The sequence below is a fragment of the Cupressus sempervirens genome, chromosome 11 (assembly GCF_028749045.1).
Source record: "Cupressus sempervirens isolate cs-2001-9-10 chromosome 11, ASM2874904v1, whole genome shotgun sequence".
Classification (NCBI taxonomy): Eukaryota; Viridiplantae; Streptophyta; class Pinopsida; order Cupressales; family Cupressaceae; genus Cupressus; species Cupressus sempervirens.
This window is the reverse complement of record NC_143128.1, coordinates 521,080,255-521,096,661: the sequence shown is the minus strand read 5'-3', so window position 1 is coordinate 521,096,661 and position 16,407 is coordinate 521,080,255. Positions and strand designations below refer to the sequence as shown.

At 34.8% G+C, this 16,407-nt stretch overlaps 1 protein-coding gene across 2 annotated transcripts in view; it reads left to right on the top strand.

Moving 5' to 3' along the window:
• Positions 1-11,995: 11,995 nt before the first annotated feature.
• Positions 11,996-16,407, top strand: part of LOC149530651 (uncharacterized) — a 142,923-nt gene continuing 138,511 nt past the window's right edge. Inside the window, exon 1 of one of the 2 annotated variants that reach the window (XM_089810069.1) lies at positions 11,996-12,325. In XM_089810069.1, the coding sequence (XP_089666195.1) occupies positions 12,094-12,325 (232 nt within the window). In that variant the 5' untranslated portion in view covers positions 11,996-12,093. The remainder of the gene's footprint in view (positions 12,326-16,407) is intronic. The other variant, XM_089810070.1, reaches the window with a different exon arrangement.

The window sequence follows — 16,407 nt, the reverse complement described above, 5'->3', positions numbered from 1 at the left end:
ACTTAAAATTGATTAAATTGAATTAAATATCTAAATAATCAATTATTGAATTAAATATTCAATAAATTGAGAGAATTTAACTAAAAGAGAAAAATATTTAATTAAATTTAATTATCTCTAATTATCCTCTCAAAAATGTAAAATTGATTAAAATAAAGAGTTGAGTTGAGTTCAAATATTCAATTATTTTCAATTATCTTCAATTATCTTATCCAAAATTGAAAATTGATGAAAACAAGGATTGATTAAAAGAGTTGAGTTGAGTTCTAATTTCATAACAAGGAAATCAAATATTAAATGGAATAGTTAACTTGGCCATGCATAAATCAAAAAGAAGTTGAGGGAATTATACCACCATTTTAGGAAGTTAACTGGGCAATCTGACCTAGTCAACTCTCAATCACTCACAATTACTCCCAATTAGGGGCAATGAACTAGTCTATCAACTCTTGCAAAGACTATGTCTAACACAAGGTGTGTGGAGTTGAACTCAACTATTCCTCTTCCTGAAAACCTCTATAAAGAAAGCCTTATAACCTTCATTTATCGTGATAAAATGTATGTGCAATTGAAGAGTAAGATTATAGTGCTAGAATTTCTCTAGAGATATTGTACATTAGAATTTGTTGAGATTATTTATTTGTTTGATAATATAAATTTCATTACCTTTCATCTTTGATTCATCTATTTTTTACACATAGTTGCATACAAAAATACAAAAAAATAGCTTATGTTTCTATTCATACTAAAATCCTTCATTTCAATTTTGTGTAGTCACTGATACAACTTTGGATCTGAGATATACAAACTCCTATTGATTAGAAGGCAATAAGTCACTTTTGCATGGTATTTATTTTTCATATTGTTTTTTTTCTAATTTGGCTAACTATGGATGTAATGATTTATTGAAGTGTATTGTTTACATATATAGGTACCATCTTTCACACGCACACGAGGACATCTCCTTTAGGGATTCTCCTACCTTTGCACTGCATCAAGTGGTATCAAAGCATATTTTGATCTTGTGGTATTTGTGTGGTGGATTTTTTTTGTGGAGTCCTAGATATCTTTGTTGTGAGGTGGAAGATCATGGTTCTAACTTACAATTACAGAGGAATCATAAATGGATCTTGATATGGAGAGATGGTTTGGAAGATGGAAGGTTGTGTACGCACCTAAAATTGTCCTAAAACACTATATTAATTAATTAAATATCTCTCCTGACAATATAATTAATTATTAATTAATTAATTAATTATACCTTGTTATATTATTCTACTTATTTAATTAATTTTACTTAATTAAATGGGTTCGCTTACTTATGTATTTGAATTGAATTCAAATACTCTCCCGTAATGTATTAAATTCATTTAATACATGTTTCCATCATATATTCCCCTTTTAAATAAATTCAATTTATTTAAATTCTCCACATGCTTAACCTTTCCTAAACTCTAATTAAGACTATCTAATCTTAATCCTAACCCATCCTCCATCAAATTTAATAAATGATTTCTAAAAATCATTTATTCCCCCTTTATCCATCTAGCCCTCAAAATGAACTTTTAATTCATTTATCCTCCATGTCTCCCACTCATCTCATATTCTAATCCTCCACTCCTCCATGTCTCCCACTCATCTCATTCTTTAATCCTCCACTCCTCCATGTCTCCTACTTGTCTCATTATTTATTCCTCCACAATGACATGTCTTCCACTCTCCTCATTTCTTTATTCCTCCACTATGACATGTTCCCCATTACCTTCAATTTTAAATTGAACCCACTATCTCCCTTTCTTTATCATTTGCCTTGCCACCCTTGCATGGCCTATGTGTCTCCTATGTGGCTCCTATGTGGATGCCACATAGTTGCCACCTCCTTAAGGTCTCCCTAAAATCTATAAATAGAGCCCTTGTCTCAAGAAGAAGGGGCTTTCTTAGATATCTCTCTCATATACATTGATGCTAGTTTATGCTTAGAGCTTTTAGAGATCATAGTTCCCTCATTTTCTCTTGCATTCTTAGTTTAACATTCTTGCATATCAATCTTATATAGCTTAATAATGCATCCATTTAGATTAATTGTTCCCTCTTATTCTTAGAATAATCTTGCATACATTTAGATTAATCTTGCATATCTCATATAGTTTGAACTCCTTCGTTCTAGAGGTCTAGTTGCTCGCTTCTTGTTCTGAGAGCAAAGGAAAAATCTTTCTAGTTAGAAGGCAATAGGTCAAACTGTTGGATTACTTGGATGAATAATCTCATATTCATTCTGGGATGATCTTTGAGATAATGACAATGTTGAAGTGTGTGTGAGGATTTGAGGCCCACATTTCACATACACATTTTTGGTGCCCACTGTGGGGCAAGAACCAAGTTTCTAGCTACATTTTCTTGCTGGTATTTTAGTTGTATTATCATGTTGGTTTTTTTAAAGCAACCTATTGCATCAAACCAAGTGGTTTTGCAAGTTTCTTACTTTGGTTTTAAGGCTAACTCATATGCAGATTGGTTTGAAGGTTACAACTCTACATTTTGAAAGATTTACACATATCTTCCAAACAATTTGGAATACAGATCTGAAATTTTTTTGCAAGGTGGTGACAGTCCAGAGAGTCTTCAATCCAAAATTTAGACTTGTTCAAAAAAATTTGCATGATTTGTAATAATTTCTTTGGTTTTCATAAAAATGGGTTTTTGGGTGCAAATCAATGAATTTTTTAATCAACTCAGCATTTTTGAATAGGTCTGCAAATTATAGAGGGGGTTTGTTCTTTGTATTTTTAGTTGACATGTTATATCAATGCTCAAATAGTTGATTTACCAAAACTAGTCTATTTTGACAAAGTGGGTCCCATAGGAGAAAATGGGTAGATACAACCAAAATTCTTACATTTTTAGAAACCTCTCTAATTTTTAGTAGGGGTCCCTTGTTTTTACTTTTGTGTTTGAATCTAAAATCATAAGAAATAAATCAAATCTTGTTGACTAGGTCAAAAACCAATATTAAAAAAAGGGCATTTGATGAATAGCTTGCATTTAATTTTAACATGGATCAATGCAGGATGTGAGCTTTTATTTGGGTTATTTTTTGGTTATTATCACTCTTTAAAATCCTATTTTTAGATCCAACCCTAGTTTTGCATAAGTTGGATATATATTACATATCTTGTGTTTGCTTGTTTTGCCATTGCTTTGTTTGTTGCGAGTGAGTGTCCAAGCATAAACAAAAGGTACAACAGAGAAAAGAAACATTGCAAGGATTTCTAGGTATTTTTTTGGATCTCTATAACATTTGGATTTGGAAAGGAAATGAACCCTCTCATGTGTTTGGCTTGAGTGCTTTTACATGCTTTCATAGACTCACACTTCATTTGGTACTCTAAAATTAGATCTAGATTTACTTTCATGAATATGTGTTTCACATAGTAATTAGGCCCTATGAACACTATTTATGGAGTTCTTGAGGGAATATGCTTCATTCGCTTGCCTTACATGGGAAGCTCTTCTTAATGATAGATCCCCCTGTAGGTAGGGAAAGATATTTGTTATTATCTCACTATTCTGCTTGGATTTGTCCTCAACATCAATTACTACTTTCTCTTTTGAGATTGGTGGTGTTTGTTATTGGCTTTTCCAAAAAAATTGGTGAGCTGATTTCGAATTAGCATGTCAAAAATCTTGTTTGCTATGTTTGGGTAAGGCGAAGAGGCTAGAGGATTATGCTCTGTTCCCTTTTGGGTACATCAGAAACTTGGAACCCTTGAATCCAAACCAAGTCCCCATGTGGTACAACTTTGTGAGTCTTCCTTGATTAGAGAGGGTTAATTGTGGTGGACATTCCCTTTATTGGGTCAACCATGTGGACAAAACCTCAAGCGATAATAGCCATTTTTGACATGGTAGTAGCAAATGCTAGATAAATGTCCTTGTGAGGGAAATCCTCACGGGTGTAGTCTTTTGTTGGGTTGTTAGATCTCCTCATTATATTTGATTGATTAAATTCTCATAATATGTCAAAACCTTGGTGCATCGGGATTGGATTTTTCCCACTCTAGATTGCAAAAGTTGCAGAATTGAACATTACTAAGAACCATAGTGCTACCAAATTTTATTTTCTAGGACTATGTGTGTAATTGGAAAACATTTTGAGAACATATAGAGTAGTGGTTCTAGGGATTAGACTGGTACTACGACACTATTCTTGGTTATGTGCAAGGTTGCTTTGTACTTTGCTCATTGTTTGAAGATGTTTGCTTGAAATCTGTGATTGTTGTCTTGCATGCTTAGTTCATGATTAAAGATTAATTACACCTAGTTGGATATTTAAAATATGAATAATATCTGAGTTCTTGAGTCAAGAATTTATGAACAAGCTATTATTTCTAGTCTTCCTATGATGATCTAGTTCAAATTAGGCAATTTACCCTAATGTTAGAAGCTTTTTTACACCTTGGGTTATAGTACTTTGACCCCCTTCAGGATCTTGTCTCAAAACTATCAAATTGTTCTGTTAGAGCTATCTACACTCTAGGTCTAGTCTGTTACCTACAACATTTCACCACTTTTCTATCTGTAAACAGTTTCAAGCAATGACATGTTGCTTAGCTAACAACTTCTGACCTACACTCAACCTAGTTTCATTTCTCAGTTACTTTGTTCTTGTCCTTTAGTGCTTGTCATACTTGGTGTCACAATAGTCATAATCTTTGGCTATTCTAGCCATCACTCAGACAACTCATACCTTAGTATATCACACTCCTATCTTGTTTCTTTGAGACTACATTCCAGTGTGGTCCTTGTCTAGGTTTTTGCTTCTTTTCCTTGTCTATGACTATCGCAACAAGAAGCGAAAACATGTTTTATCCCCTTAGACTTAGACGAGGTAGAGCTAGGGGTCGTAATCGCAATAGGGTCACTTTCTAGTTTATACACAATCTTCGTCTAGTTCATCTAGTGAGGAGTCTTCACGATCTCCTTCACCTATCGGATCACCTCATGTTCAGGGAATGTTCTCTATAAAATTACAAAAAACTAGGAACCCCTTATACCAAGATGATCTTGAAACTAGCAAAGGTCATACATCTCTAGGCAACACAATTGAATTCTTATTCAGAGGACTTTTCCAACCAAAACATACTAAAACCGTTCACATTCCTACAATGGCTGATCAAGAAACTGAATATGGAGAACATAGTGACATGATGAACCTCTCTTTATTGATGAGAATGAAGAAGAGGAAGAAATACTCCCCAAACACATTAAAAAGTGTCGCAAGGACAAAAACTTCTAGAAAGTCATGGAAATCTTGCTTAATGAAGAAAAAGAGAAATACTTTCTCAAACTTGCTCAAGAGGGAGCTAAGTTACCTCATCACTTCAATGTTAAAACTATCATTACACCTGAAGAGGAAACATAAACATCTAAATTACAAAAACAATTGAAGATCATGCAAGACCAACTAGCCCAAATGATGCGTGACAAAGACAAACCTACAAAAATATACATCTTAGATGCTCTTTGTCCATTCCCATTTGACAAGAGTATAGACATGCCTCCTTTTCCAAGAGGAGTCAAATTACCTAAGTACGACAAATACTTTGGAACTATCAATCCCCAAGATCATTTGTGAGAATTTGGGGCCTTTTCTATGGAATTTATGCATAATCAGACATATCTCATGTGTCTATTTCCAAGAAGTCTAGTTGGTTAGGCCATGGAGTGGTTTTCACACTTGCCTACTAGTATCAAAACGTTTGATGAAATTGCTAACCTGTTTGTCCAATAGTATTCTCACAGCATCCAACACTTGGTTAACATTCGAGACTTGTGGAACCTTAAACAAAAAATTGGGGAACCTTTCCTCACATTCCTTCAAAGATGGAGACAAATTTACACCAAATATTCACAAAAGATTCCTAAAATGAAAAAGCTTGATATCTTCACTAATAACCTCCTATCTGAATTTGGATACAAAGTTCAACTTCAAGGTCCACGCACCTTCGAAGATATGGTCACACAAGCTATTCGTATAGAGGAATTCATGGTCAAAATGGGTGAACTAACCCTTCAAAAGGATACAAAACAAGGATCCACCTCTAACAAGGACACATTCAAGTATGTAAACAAAAATTGAGAGGTTGTGCATGATGGAGTTGTTGACAACATTACTCCTAAACCTACTAAGGCAACCTTCAATCTTACAAACAATCTTAAAGCATCCAACAATGTTGACAAACCTCCTCCTGACAATAAGACATCTGAGAACAAACCAAGGAACTCATGGGCTACACACCTTAAATGAGATTTTACACCTCTTGGTGAACCTTTGGACATGGTTTACAAGACCTTGTTACAAAACAAACTCATTTCTCCATTGGACAATTCTCGTCCTTATGATCCACAACCATGAACACCATGGTGGAACTAAACTTCATTTTGTGAATACCACCAAAACAAAGGTCAGAAAACCACTAACTGTATCAATTTGTGTCACAAAATCCAAGACCTAATTAATGATGGTGACATTGTTGTGGATGTACATAACAAGAACTCGGATCACAAGGCTTTCAAGGAGCCATTCCCTCACTAGAAAAAAGGAGAAAACTCGAAACCAAAACCTAACAACAAGGTCAACGATACATATCTAATAAGGATGATGAGATAGTCCACATGGTTAAACTAGTTGGTGTTGAGTATTGTGACATTATCACCATCAAAGGTAAACAAGACAAAACTAAACCTAAGACACCATTTTTCTTAAGAGGTCATACTTCTAACACATCTGACAATGAGTCATCACAACTGTGCTAACGCTGTAATGCACTCTCATGCTAAGTTGATTCTTAAAGGCCCTGCGCCTTCTACTCCTGAGTTAGAACAACACAAATATAAACCCTTTATGGTTTGTCAAGAAAAGGTGTGAAACTTGTAGAAGTATAGCTTGTGATTCTTGTTCTAACTTGAAATTTCTAATCTCCTTTGCTTGTGCTCTATTCTTGTCCATGAGATCTGCAATTGCTACATCGAATTCACAAGAGTTACAATCTATAAATAACTTTGTGGTGTCAATTTCTTTGTATTGTGTGGCATTTTTAGCCACAACAATCTCTTTCTTTCTTTTTAGTGAACTTCTTAAGGCATCTCTAGCTTCATTCAGTTGTTCTAGTAAGAGATGTATCTCAACCTCTTGATTCTCAATGGTCTTTCCCAACTTGTAAACCTCCATTTCAAGATCTTTTCTCCAAGCTGTAAGGCTTCTCCTGATGAGAACTCAACTCTGATACCAATTGTTGGAAATACAAATGGGAAATGTATACTTCTGAGAGGGGGGTGAATTAGAAGTACTAATCTTTAACCAATAAAATTTTTGACTTTTAAAATAATGCATGCATAAACATATTGAAATAACATGTAAAGTAAATGCATTCACATTAACACTTGACACCATATATGATTACCAAGAAACCCTCCAATGAGAAGGTAAAACTGGGGTGGGGATGACACCCACAATTCTTCAGTATTGCAGCAATAAAGTTCACCTGTTAAGGTTACATAGTTTGACCATTCTCATGATTTGCCTTGTGAAAGACCTTCCTTATTAAAGGCTTACAAAGGATTGTTATATCCCACCTTGTTAAAGGATTCTAACACCTTAGTAAAAGTGTGCTTGGCTAAAGGAATTTAGAACACTCACTTGGAATGTCACCTTGTTAAAGGATTTCACTATGACTGTTAAGTCAACCTTAGTTCAAAGGATTTCATCCTACTGATATAGTTGTTAGAAAGTACAATAGAATGTTTGATTTGACTACTTACAATTTGGTATTATTGATTTCAGATCTCAATTCCATCCATCTTGATCCTTTCTTATCTGATATGAAATTGTTGTATCCTCGATATTTGTTCAACAAACTAATTCTGCAATTTTGTCCTTCTTCTAAGTCACCTTGAAACTGATCAATTCACCCCTTTCATTTCTTCAAATCTTCACTTCCATCACTTCCTCATTCATACACACACATACTCATATTAAATTATGGGGCTTTGTCTCCCTTTGAAAAGACTTTGGTGGCTTAGGGTTAGATATGAATCTACAATTGAGATTCATTCATTTTTTCGGCTCAATTTCTTCCATTTTTCTGATTGGTTGCATGTTGGTCGCATGGGGAATCCAAATAGATTCAATCTTATCTTCAAAGCTTCAAGATCTATCCATAAGTCGGCTCAAAAAATGGTTTATATATTTGTGACATCACAAATAGCTAGGTCCGTTATGTGTTACTTGACATTTGATAATACTGATGATCGACACTTACTGTAATTCTATTTGGCTCAGCACTTGAACTTGCTTGGCATCAACTATTCACTCAACACTTGAACTGCTCAGCATTTTCTATTTGCTCGGCACTTGATTGACTTGGCATATGAGTGACTCAGTACTCATTGCAACTCGACATCTATACATATGATACTCGACACGTGTTACTAGCTCGACATGAACTTAGTAAAAAACTTAAGTGTGTTGACACTCAATTGTCAAAACCAAATTGAGATCAACATAATGTTCAGTACTTGAGCTTTTAGTTAGAACTTTAATGCTTTGTAACATATCTCCTCTATGCAATATAATATCACCTTACTATGATAGATCTTCTTTATCTTTGCTTAAAACTCTTCATCGCATTGTTCGGTCTCAACACTTTGATTCACCTCCAAAACTTCACATTTAAATAATATCTTCAATTCATACACTCACACATGCTCATACATATGACTTGGGTCATAGACCCTCCTTAAATGGATGTTTGGGTGAACCTTCTAGATCCAAATCAACGATATAGAATCAATCCTTTGCTGTTTAGTCCTTGTATTTTTTTGGATTGGTGGATTGCCTCACATAGGGATTAGTGATCTTCCTTTGAGCACATAATCACCTCATTGATCTTCAGGACACACTTCCAACTTGATAAAAATGGTTTACATAAGATTTTGTGCCATTTCATATAAATATGTTAAACTATGTTACTTGACACTTACATAAGACTAACGCTTGACATAAACTGTTTCATGATGCTCTCCCTCGGTCTTAATTGTGGTCGACATGAACTAAGTGATTTGACCTCTGTATCAATTGACATCAACTACTATCCCTGACAAACTCAATAATCATTGGAGTACTTGGCAACCATCAGCTCGCTCTGCAGTAACTATTACTCGACACATGACCTGGAATATTTATAAGTCTTCACTCCTTGACTAAGGCTATATAGGATGAATCGGTCATAGTGATTACTGAATAATCCTACCTTGTGAATGACTAAATGTTTGACACTAATAGACAACATGACTTATGGATCAACATTCCATTGCATGATTGTTTTGGTCTGATCACTTGTTGATCTTTTTTTGCTTATCAATATGTAAGCTATGTCTTGTTCTATGGGTTCAAAGTATCTGGGGTAGGTGGTTATTTTTTATGGGGATCATACTAATCAGATGACAGGATTATCTTTGAATCCTAACTTTGTACATTTTACCTTTTTAATATAAATCAATATAATTACCAATCAACTTTTTTTACCTCATAACCTAGTTGATGGTGTGCATTATCTAAATATACCCAAATTTCAAAAGCCCTTGTATAGTTTTAAATTGGAAGCACTTCAACTTAATGATGGTTTAACACCTATTTAATGTGAGATCATCATTTCCTTGCATATCTCCTCCTTTCTTTCCCTTTCTTCTCCCTTCTCCTAGGTGAAATTGAGGTAAGACCCAATTGATCTTCTTTAAAGCTCTTATTTTCATGGCATAAAGCTCGAGGTAGGATCTAACCACCTAGGTCCTTCCTTTCTCTCATCCAATCACTCAGAATCTATTTTTCACATTATAATAGACATAGGAAGCATAGACATGGAACATGAACTATTAGACTAAATGTTTCCATCAAATGCATAAAATGGATTTGTTAAACAAGTTTTCCAAACTTTTAAAAAAACGATTTGGGAGGCATAAATTTGATTTCCTCGTGAATTTTACCTTTGATACATTCAAAGTAAATTGCAAACTTACCATGGGCAATAATAAAACACCACACAACAAACAAAGGAAAATGATAGCTTTATTGAAAACCACTCACAATTAAAATTTTTACACCAAAATTATTGGCTTCACAAGTCATAGTACCAATAGTAGGTGAAAATTTATTATGCTTTGGATTGCAATCTAGGAGCTAAAATTCTTATAGTAGATAAGTCATATGGGAAAAATTCAATGCAATCTCTAACACAATTGTTCACTGCTTACACTCTATTGTCATGTCCAGCTCCTAACAATATCTTCAAACCCTAGTTGAGCTTGAAAGAAAATAATTGGTTTTTAGACAAAGATTCAGTCCATTTGTTCCAAATCTTATTCTAATTTTGCTTTATCTGAGACCCTAGTTACACCACCAAATTCCAATTGAATTAAAAAAACAAATTCTTCAATTTTTCTATATAAATCTAGTCTAGTCTTTGTAAACTTCGAATCAGATTTGCCTTATTTTCTTTGCTTGGGAGCCCAAAATATAAGTATTAGAAAAGTCTACTAAAATATTTTGTACAAAATATTTTAAGAAAAGTCTAGTAAACTTATAGCTTGGCCCAGTGAGCGTAACCACTGTAAAGAAAATATCATAAAGATCTAGCAAATGGAAGTGCCTTTGTTGCTTCATTTGGTTTCTCTTTGCTCAATTTGGGGGAGATCTCTTACTTTATCATTGCCACAAATCAAAGATTTGTTTTTTCATTGGGTTCATAAGATCTTGTAGTTGCGTTATCACTGAGAACACATACTTTGGTGAGTTCCTCAATCCTACAGAACACTGCTTACCATTCTGTGCCAACCATGCCAAGTAGAGGCCATTAGACCTTGATCATTGACTATATAGACATGTTAATTTTGCTCTGGTTAGAAGGTCATCCTAAACAACCAATGCCTTGTAGGGGTGGGTGGAAGGACTCCTAGGGGGTGTTTGCATTTTTTTCCCATGTTGCATTCTTCACTCTATTGCTTAGGTTATAGATATTTCATCACATCATTCACCTATACCCTTCCTCCCACTCCTCGTTATCTAGAACAATGCACTCATCAACATTCTCCACTAGCTAATGCATTGACAAAATGACATTGAGGAGTGACACACTTGAACCCTAGAAATAGGGTTACATTTTGAGGATTATTATTGTTTAAACCAAACGAAAACAAGAAAATTAAGGGGCTCAAATGTTACATTGCAAAGAAATGTAGTTCTTAGCTTCTTTTGCATGATGGTGCCCTCATTATAGTGGCCATAAGGCCCTATTGTTTCTAGCGCTTGAGTGGCAAAAAAATGAAGTTTTTAGGGCAAAAAACCTAGTCATAAGGCCCTTTCGTAACACCATGAGCAATTGCAAATCTCATGGAGAAAAACATAGATAAATCATTACCAAAATATGCAATAATACATAAATCAATTATAGTATTCATGCTTATCTTTTCTGCTTGTAAAGGTAAATGAAGTCAAAACAGGAAAATGTATTAATACTAAACAGAAAGTGTAAAAAAAACTAGAAAAATCATGACCAAAGCCCAAAAAATTAAGAACATCACAAAATGTGTTAGAATCTTCAAAAAAGAAGAACCATACCCTGCAACATTAATTATACTATCAATGCTTAAAAAAATCCCAAATTTTTTTGAAATTTTTCTTTAGACAATTCATTTGTTTTGCTTACTATTTTTCAAAAGAAGCATGAAATTTTGTAATTTTAAAAATTTTTATTAAATATATAAAAACTCTTCAAACTTTAAAAACTTAATAATTCGTAAATATTATTATACAAACAAATTCTTATTCCCACTCTCGAGGAACTAACAAGTTAATAGATGAATCAAAAAAGTTCAAGCCTCTCTTGAATAGATTATATAGTATATCTACGTATTTTATAAAATAAAAATAAAATACGTCATTAGAATTTACAACCGGGAAGAAACTATAGCCTGAAATTCAAAACGTCAGTAACGACGCATTTCATCGCGCACGAGCTAATTTTCTTCTCTCGAATAATGGCACTTTCGATGCTTGTTCGACCCTTAAATCCAAACGCCAGCTCTGTCGCTCAAAAAATTAAATTAAACTTGCAATTCAATTTCAACGACTTTCCAGCATACTTATCCTCCATAGATCGGAGAACTGTAAAAACTATGAAGATCTTGTTTTCAGCTCTTCCAAATTTGAGGCAACGGGCAACTTTAAATCTTCCAAGATCAATGGCGTCTGCATCTTCAACCGCCACAGGTTTTATTCTTCTTCTTAGTAAAATATTATCTTTATTGGAAGCTGATCTCAATGATTTTTAATGTTCCCTTAGCTCGTTCTTTTTCATTATCCCTTCTCTCTCAGTGAATCATTTTTCTAAAGTTTGAAATTTCGCAGTATTTAGACTTCAGCTTTCTACAGTTGTTTGTTAAATTGAATTGAACTTTCTGTCCAGATATGCCTCTTATTGATATAGTCTTTAAGGATCAGAAAATTTTGTCAGTCTTGAGTAGGGTTACATAGAAAGTCACTTTGCTGTTGCTAGAAGCATTGTCAATTTTTTTTGCTTCCTTTGTTTTCATATTGCATTTGGGTATTTTGTCAAAAATGTTTGTATCGTCCAAGTTGCTTGAAAGCCACGCATTTCTTATTTTGTATTCTCTGACGTTGAAAGCTATTTACAGAAGAGCCGTATACATAGTTGTGAAGTTGAATTCTACAGCTTATCTGTTTTAAGTTTTTTTCAATAATGCAGAGTATGCCCAGGACCTCGAGGAAGATCGTACATTTTAACATAAAGGAAATGACCCTTCCAAGTTCATACAGCACATTACACGCATCCACAAATGGAAAGAGACATAATTTGCTCCCAATGTTTTTTAATCTTTCCGTTTCAAATTACATCATTTCTGTCTCCTTTTACGATATGTCCAGTGTTTCTCCAGTTTCGAAATGGGGAATGCAGGGACAGGATTTTGGGTAAGACAAAACTATAATTTTCACGGAATTTACAAAATTAAATATAGAATTGAGGAAACAGCTGGTAGCTGATAATCCAAAGTCAATTCGCAAATGCCAAAGAGAAATTAAAGTGGTTTATATTATAGGAACATTGCTTCAAATTGGTATTTGATTCGGTATATCAAAAGTATAATTTAAATTCAATCGCGCAAGGTTTGATCGGTAAATACGCAGGGACAAAAAATTCCACTTTTATATCCATGCAGTGCAATTAGTTCTTCAAATCAGAAGCAGGGGCCTGGAGGCATCAGCTACTGATGAGGGCAAGTGGGGCAATGACCCTTGTGCAGTCTGGGAGCCCCCACCACCAAGCCCAAATTAAGTTCTTTGAGGCCACATGGACATTCATATTGCACGCCATTTTTAGATTGTGAAATAACAAATGTTTAGGGCTCCTCATAAAAAGTTTAGGGTTTTATGTTTTCTTTTAAATTTTATTTTTATAACATTCTTCATTTGAGGGGTGGGAGATGCCTTACCATGATGTCACATGAATGTCAGGGTTGTAAGGGCATCACAAAAATAGTGTGACAGTGAGGGAACACCTAAGAAACTTCTATCTTTTGGGGAGGCATTCTAGGGACTTGTTGGGATGTTTTTACACCATCATCTCATTGGCAATGGGGAATCCCTCGTTTTCCTTTATCAATAGGAATAGTGGTGGTCTTAAATGCTCTTAGGTAGTAGCAATTTTCAAGTCTTAGAGTTCGAGAGATGAGTTAGAGCAACTTTGGTCTGTTGGGTACTCAAGTCTCTCATGGGTGTGAGTGAGAATTGAGCTAGGTTGTCAAGGATATGGAGTTGAAATCAAGTGATTTGTGATAAAATGACTTAGACTTATTAGAAAATCCTTGTTCAATTCTCAATTTGATCTTAGAAAGTTAGTAAAGGTAATGGTAGGTAACAATGTTGAAGGCATGCTGAATCCTGAAATTTGGCTAAGTTGAATTTTTGTTTAAAACTTTCCAAAATCTAAAATCTTTATAATAACTCCTATGAGGCTGAAATCTATCTCAAACACCTTGACAGTATTTATATAAAAGATAATGTGTAAATGTAACTTATATTTTATATAAATCCTCCTTCCTTCTGAGCTAAAGAAATTGACTTAAAGGATTGGGGAGTTAACTTGCAACTGAAAAATCCAAACACTAGGTTGGAGTCCGACCATGTCTTAGGATTCACAATCCTAATGACCCCCCAAAATTCCACCCCTATTTACAGTGGGTTTCTAGTCCAAATTGATGAGAAAGATGAAGAAAAAATGCAAAGTTATGATTTTTGGATGAATATTTGCAAACTTAAAATAATCTCAAGGGAAGGGCGGAATCCGCTCCCTCATTGGGATTCTTAATCCCAACAACTATGAAATTTTTGCCTCTCAAACATGAACAATTCAAAGCCGAATTTAAGATTATGGTTCAAAGCAAATGCAATCTGGAGATTAGCATTTCATAAAGCATGGAAAGTTTGAAGCCAAATAAAACAAGAGTGAAAGGTAATGAAGAATCCTTGGGAAGGAGCAGAGTCTACTGCTTTTTGGGATTCCTATTCCCATGGGAGGTGAGACTTCCGCCTTGCATTGATAAGAAAAACATGAAGGTACGGGGGGAGTGTAGGTCAAATACATGATTGGCCAAATGATGAAAGTGAACATAAGTTTCAAATGCATTGTCAACCGAAGCTAAATGTAGGGAGAGAAGGTGTTTTCAAGCCTAAGTTTCATAGCATCAAATGAAAAGGGATGAAAGGCAATCCCAAGGAGAGGGCGAATTCCACCATTTGCTTGGGATTCTCGATTCTAAGAGAAGCTAGAATTCCGCCACGAGCAAATAAGAGCTCATCCAATCTCAATCAAGTCCAAGACCAAAAGAAAGACAAGGATAAGACACTTGATAAAAAACATAAGATTGACAAGAATATATAGGTGAAGTGGTAATCCTATGAGGGAGGCAGAATCCACCTACCTCTTGGGATTCTTAATCCTAAGAAAGGTGAAAATTTCGCCCACAATAAAAAGCAAAATCCCAATACGACTCTGATTTCCACCATGAATTGGAGGTATTTAAGACATGGTCTAACCTTTAATTTGTACGATGAAGGAAGAAAACAAAAGATAAGAGCACAAACAAGAATACTTTGGGGCAAAAGAGATAAAAATCATAGTAACAAAGCATTCCACCAACAACCCCCGCCTCGCCCCCTCCCACCCCGAAATTCATTTAATTTCAATCAATAAGCCAAGAGGGGATATGGGGAAACAAAGTGGAGAGACGAAGGGTGATTTGGATGTATTAGTAAGACATCAATCTATCCCAACTAAGGGAGGGAATCTAATCCCTAGCTGGGATTCACAATCCTAGTAACATCTTGAATTCCACCCAAACTTAAATCCCCCACAAAATCAGAAGTAAGGTTGTGATTGCATGATAATATGATGAGCAAAAACATTGCCTCACCTCCTTCATTCAGGTTGGCCAATAGGGGAGAGCAAAAGGATTAATTTTAAATGTTTTATTAGCGTACAATGGTGCAAGTAGGCCTAATTAGGGTCATTCCTCTTCAAGTTTCAAGGTGCCTTTTTAAGGAGTAAGTCAAGTTATTACCACACTAAGACAAGCAGACTTACCTCTCCAATCAGTACGGAATTCTTCCTCCATTGGCAGTGATCTCAAAGGGGCAGAAATCTCATCCTTGTTAGCAAGTTGGTGATTCAATGGAGGCAGCAATGTGGGGGTCTAAGATAGAACTTTACTCAAAATCAGAAGCGAAGAGTGGTACAGGCATGTAATTGGCCTCAAACTCCTTTAAAATCCAAAATTTAGAAGAAATTTAATTTCTAGTGAAGCCATTTTGTCAAAATCAGAACTTAGGATTTGCAATTTGGTTTTAGATTAAAAAAATGCTCGCTCAATTGCATTTTGCTTCCTTGTTTTGATGATGAGGAAATTCTTTTTCATGAAAATTTTAAGATTTCTTTCATTCATGTTTTCTTGTCATTTCACGAGCTTAATGTGATTTCTCTCTTGTTTTTGCAAGGTAAACTTCAATAAGGGAGAAACTAAGAGAGCAAGGAGATGATGGCGAGGTTGTTGGCAATTTGGCTAAGGTAGTATACTTAGGGTTGTCATTAATGGCAACATAATGCAGTATTAAGATGACAAAAACTAAAGGTTAAGTTTGGTATAAGAATGTTTAGAAAATTGTCTAAGTGAAAAGGCAGATTATAGTGTACAGGTATATTGTTTTGTTCGGCGAGCTTCACAGAAGGCAGAGTTTATTTAGCGAGCTTGGAGGAAGGTAGTATGGACATCATAGAT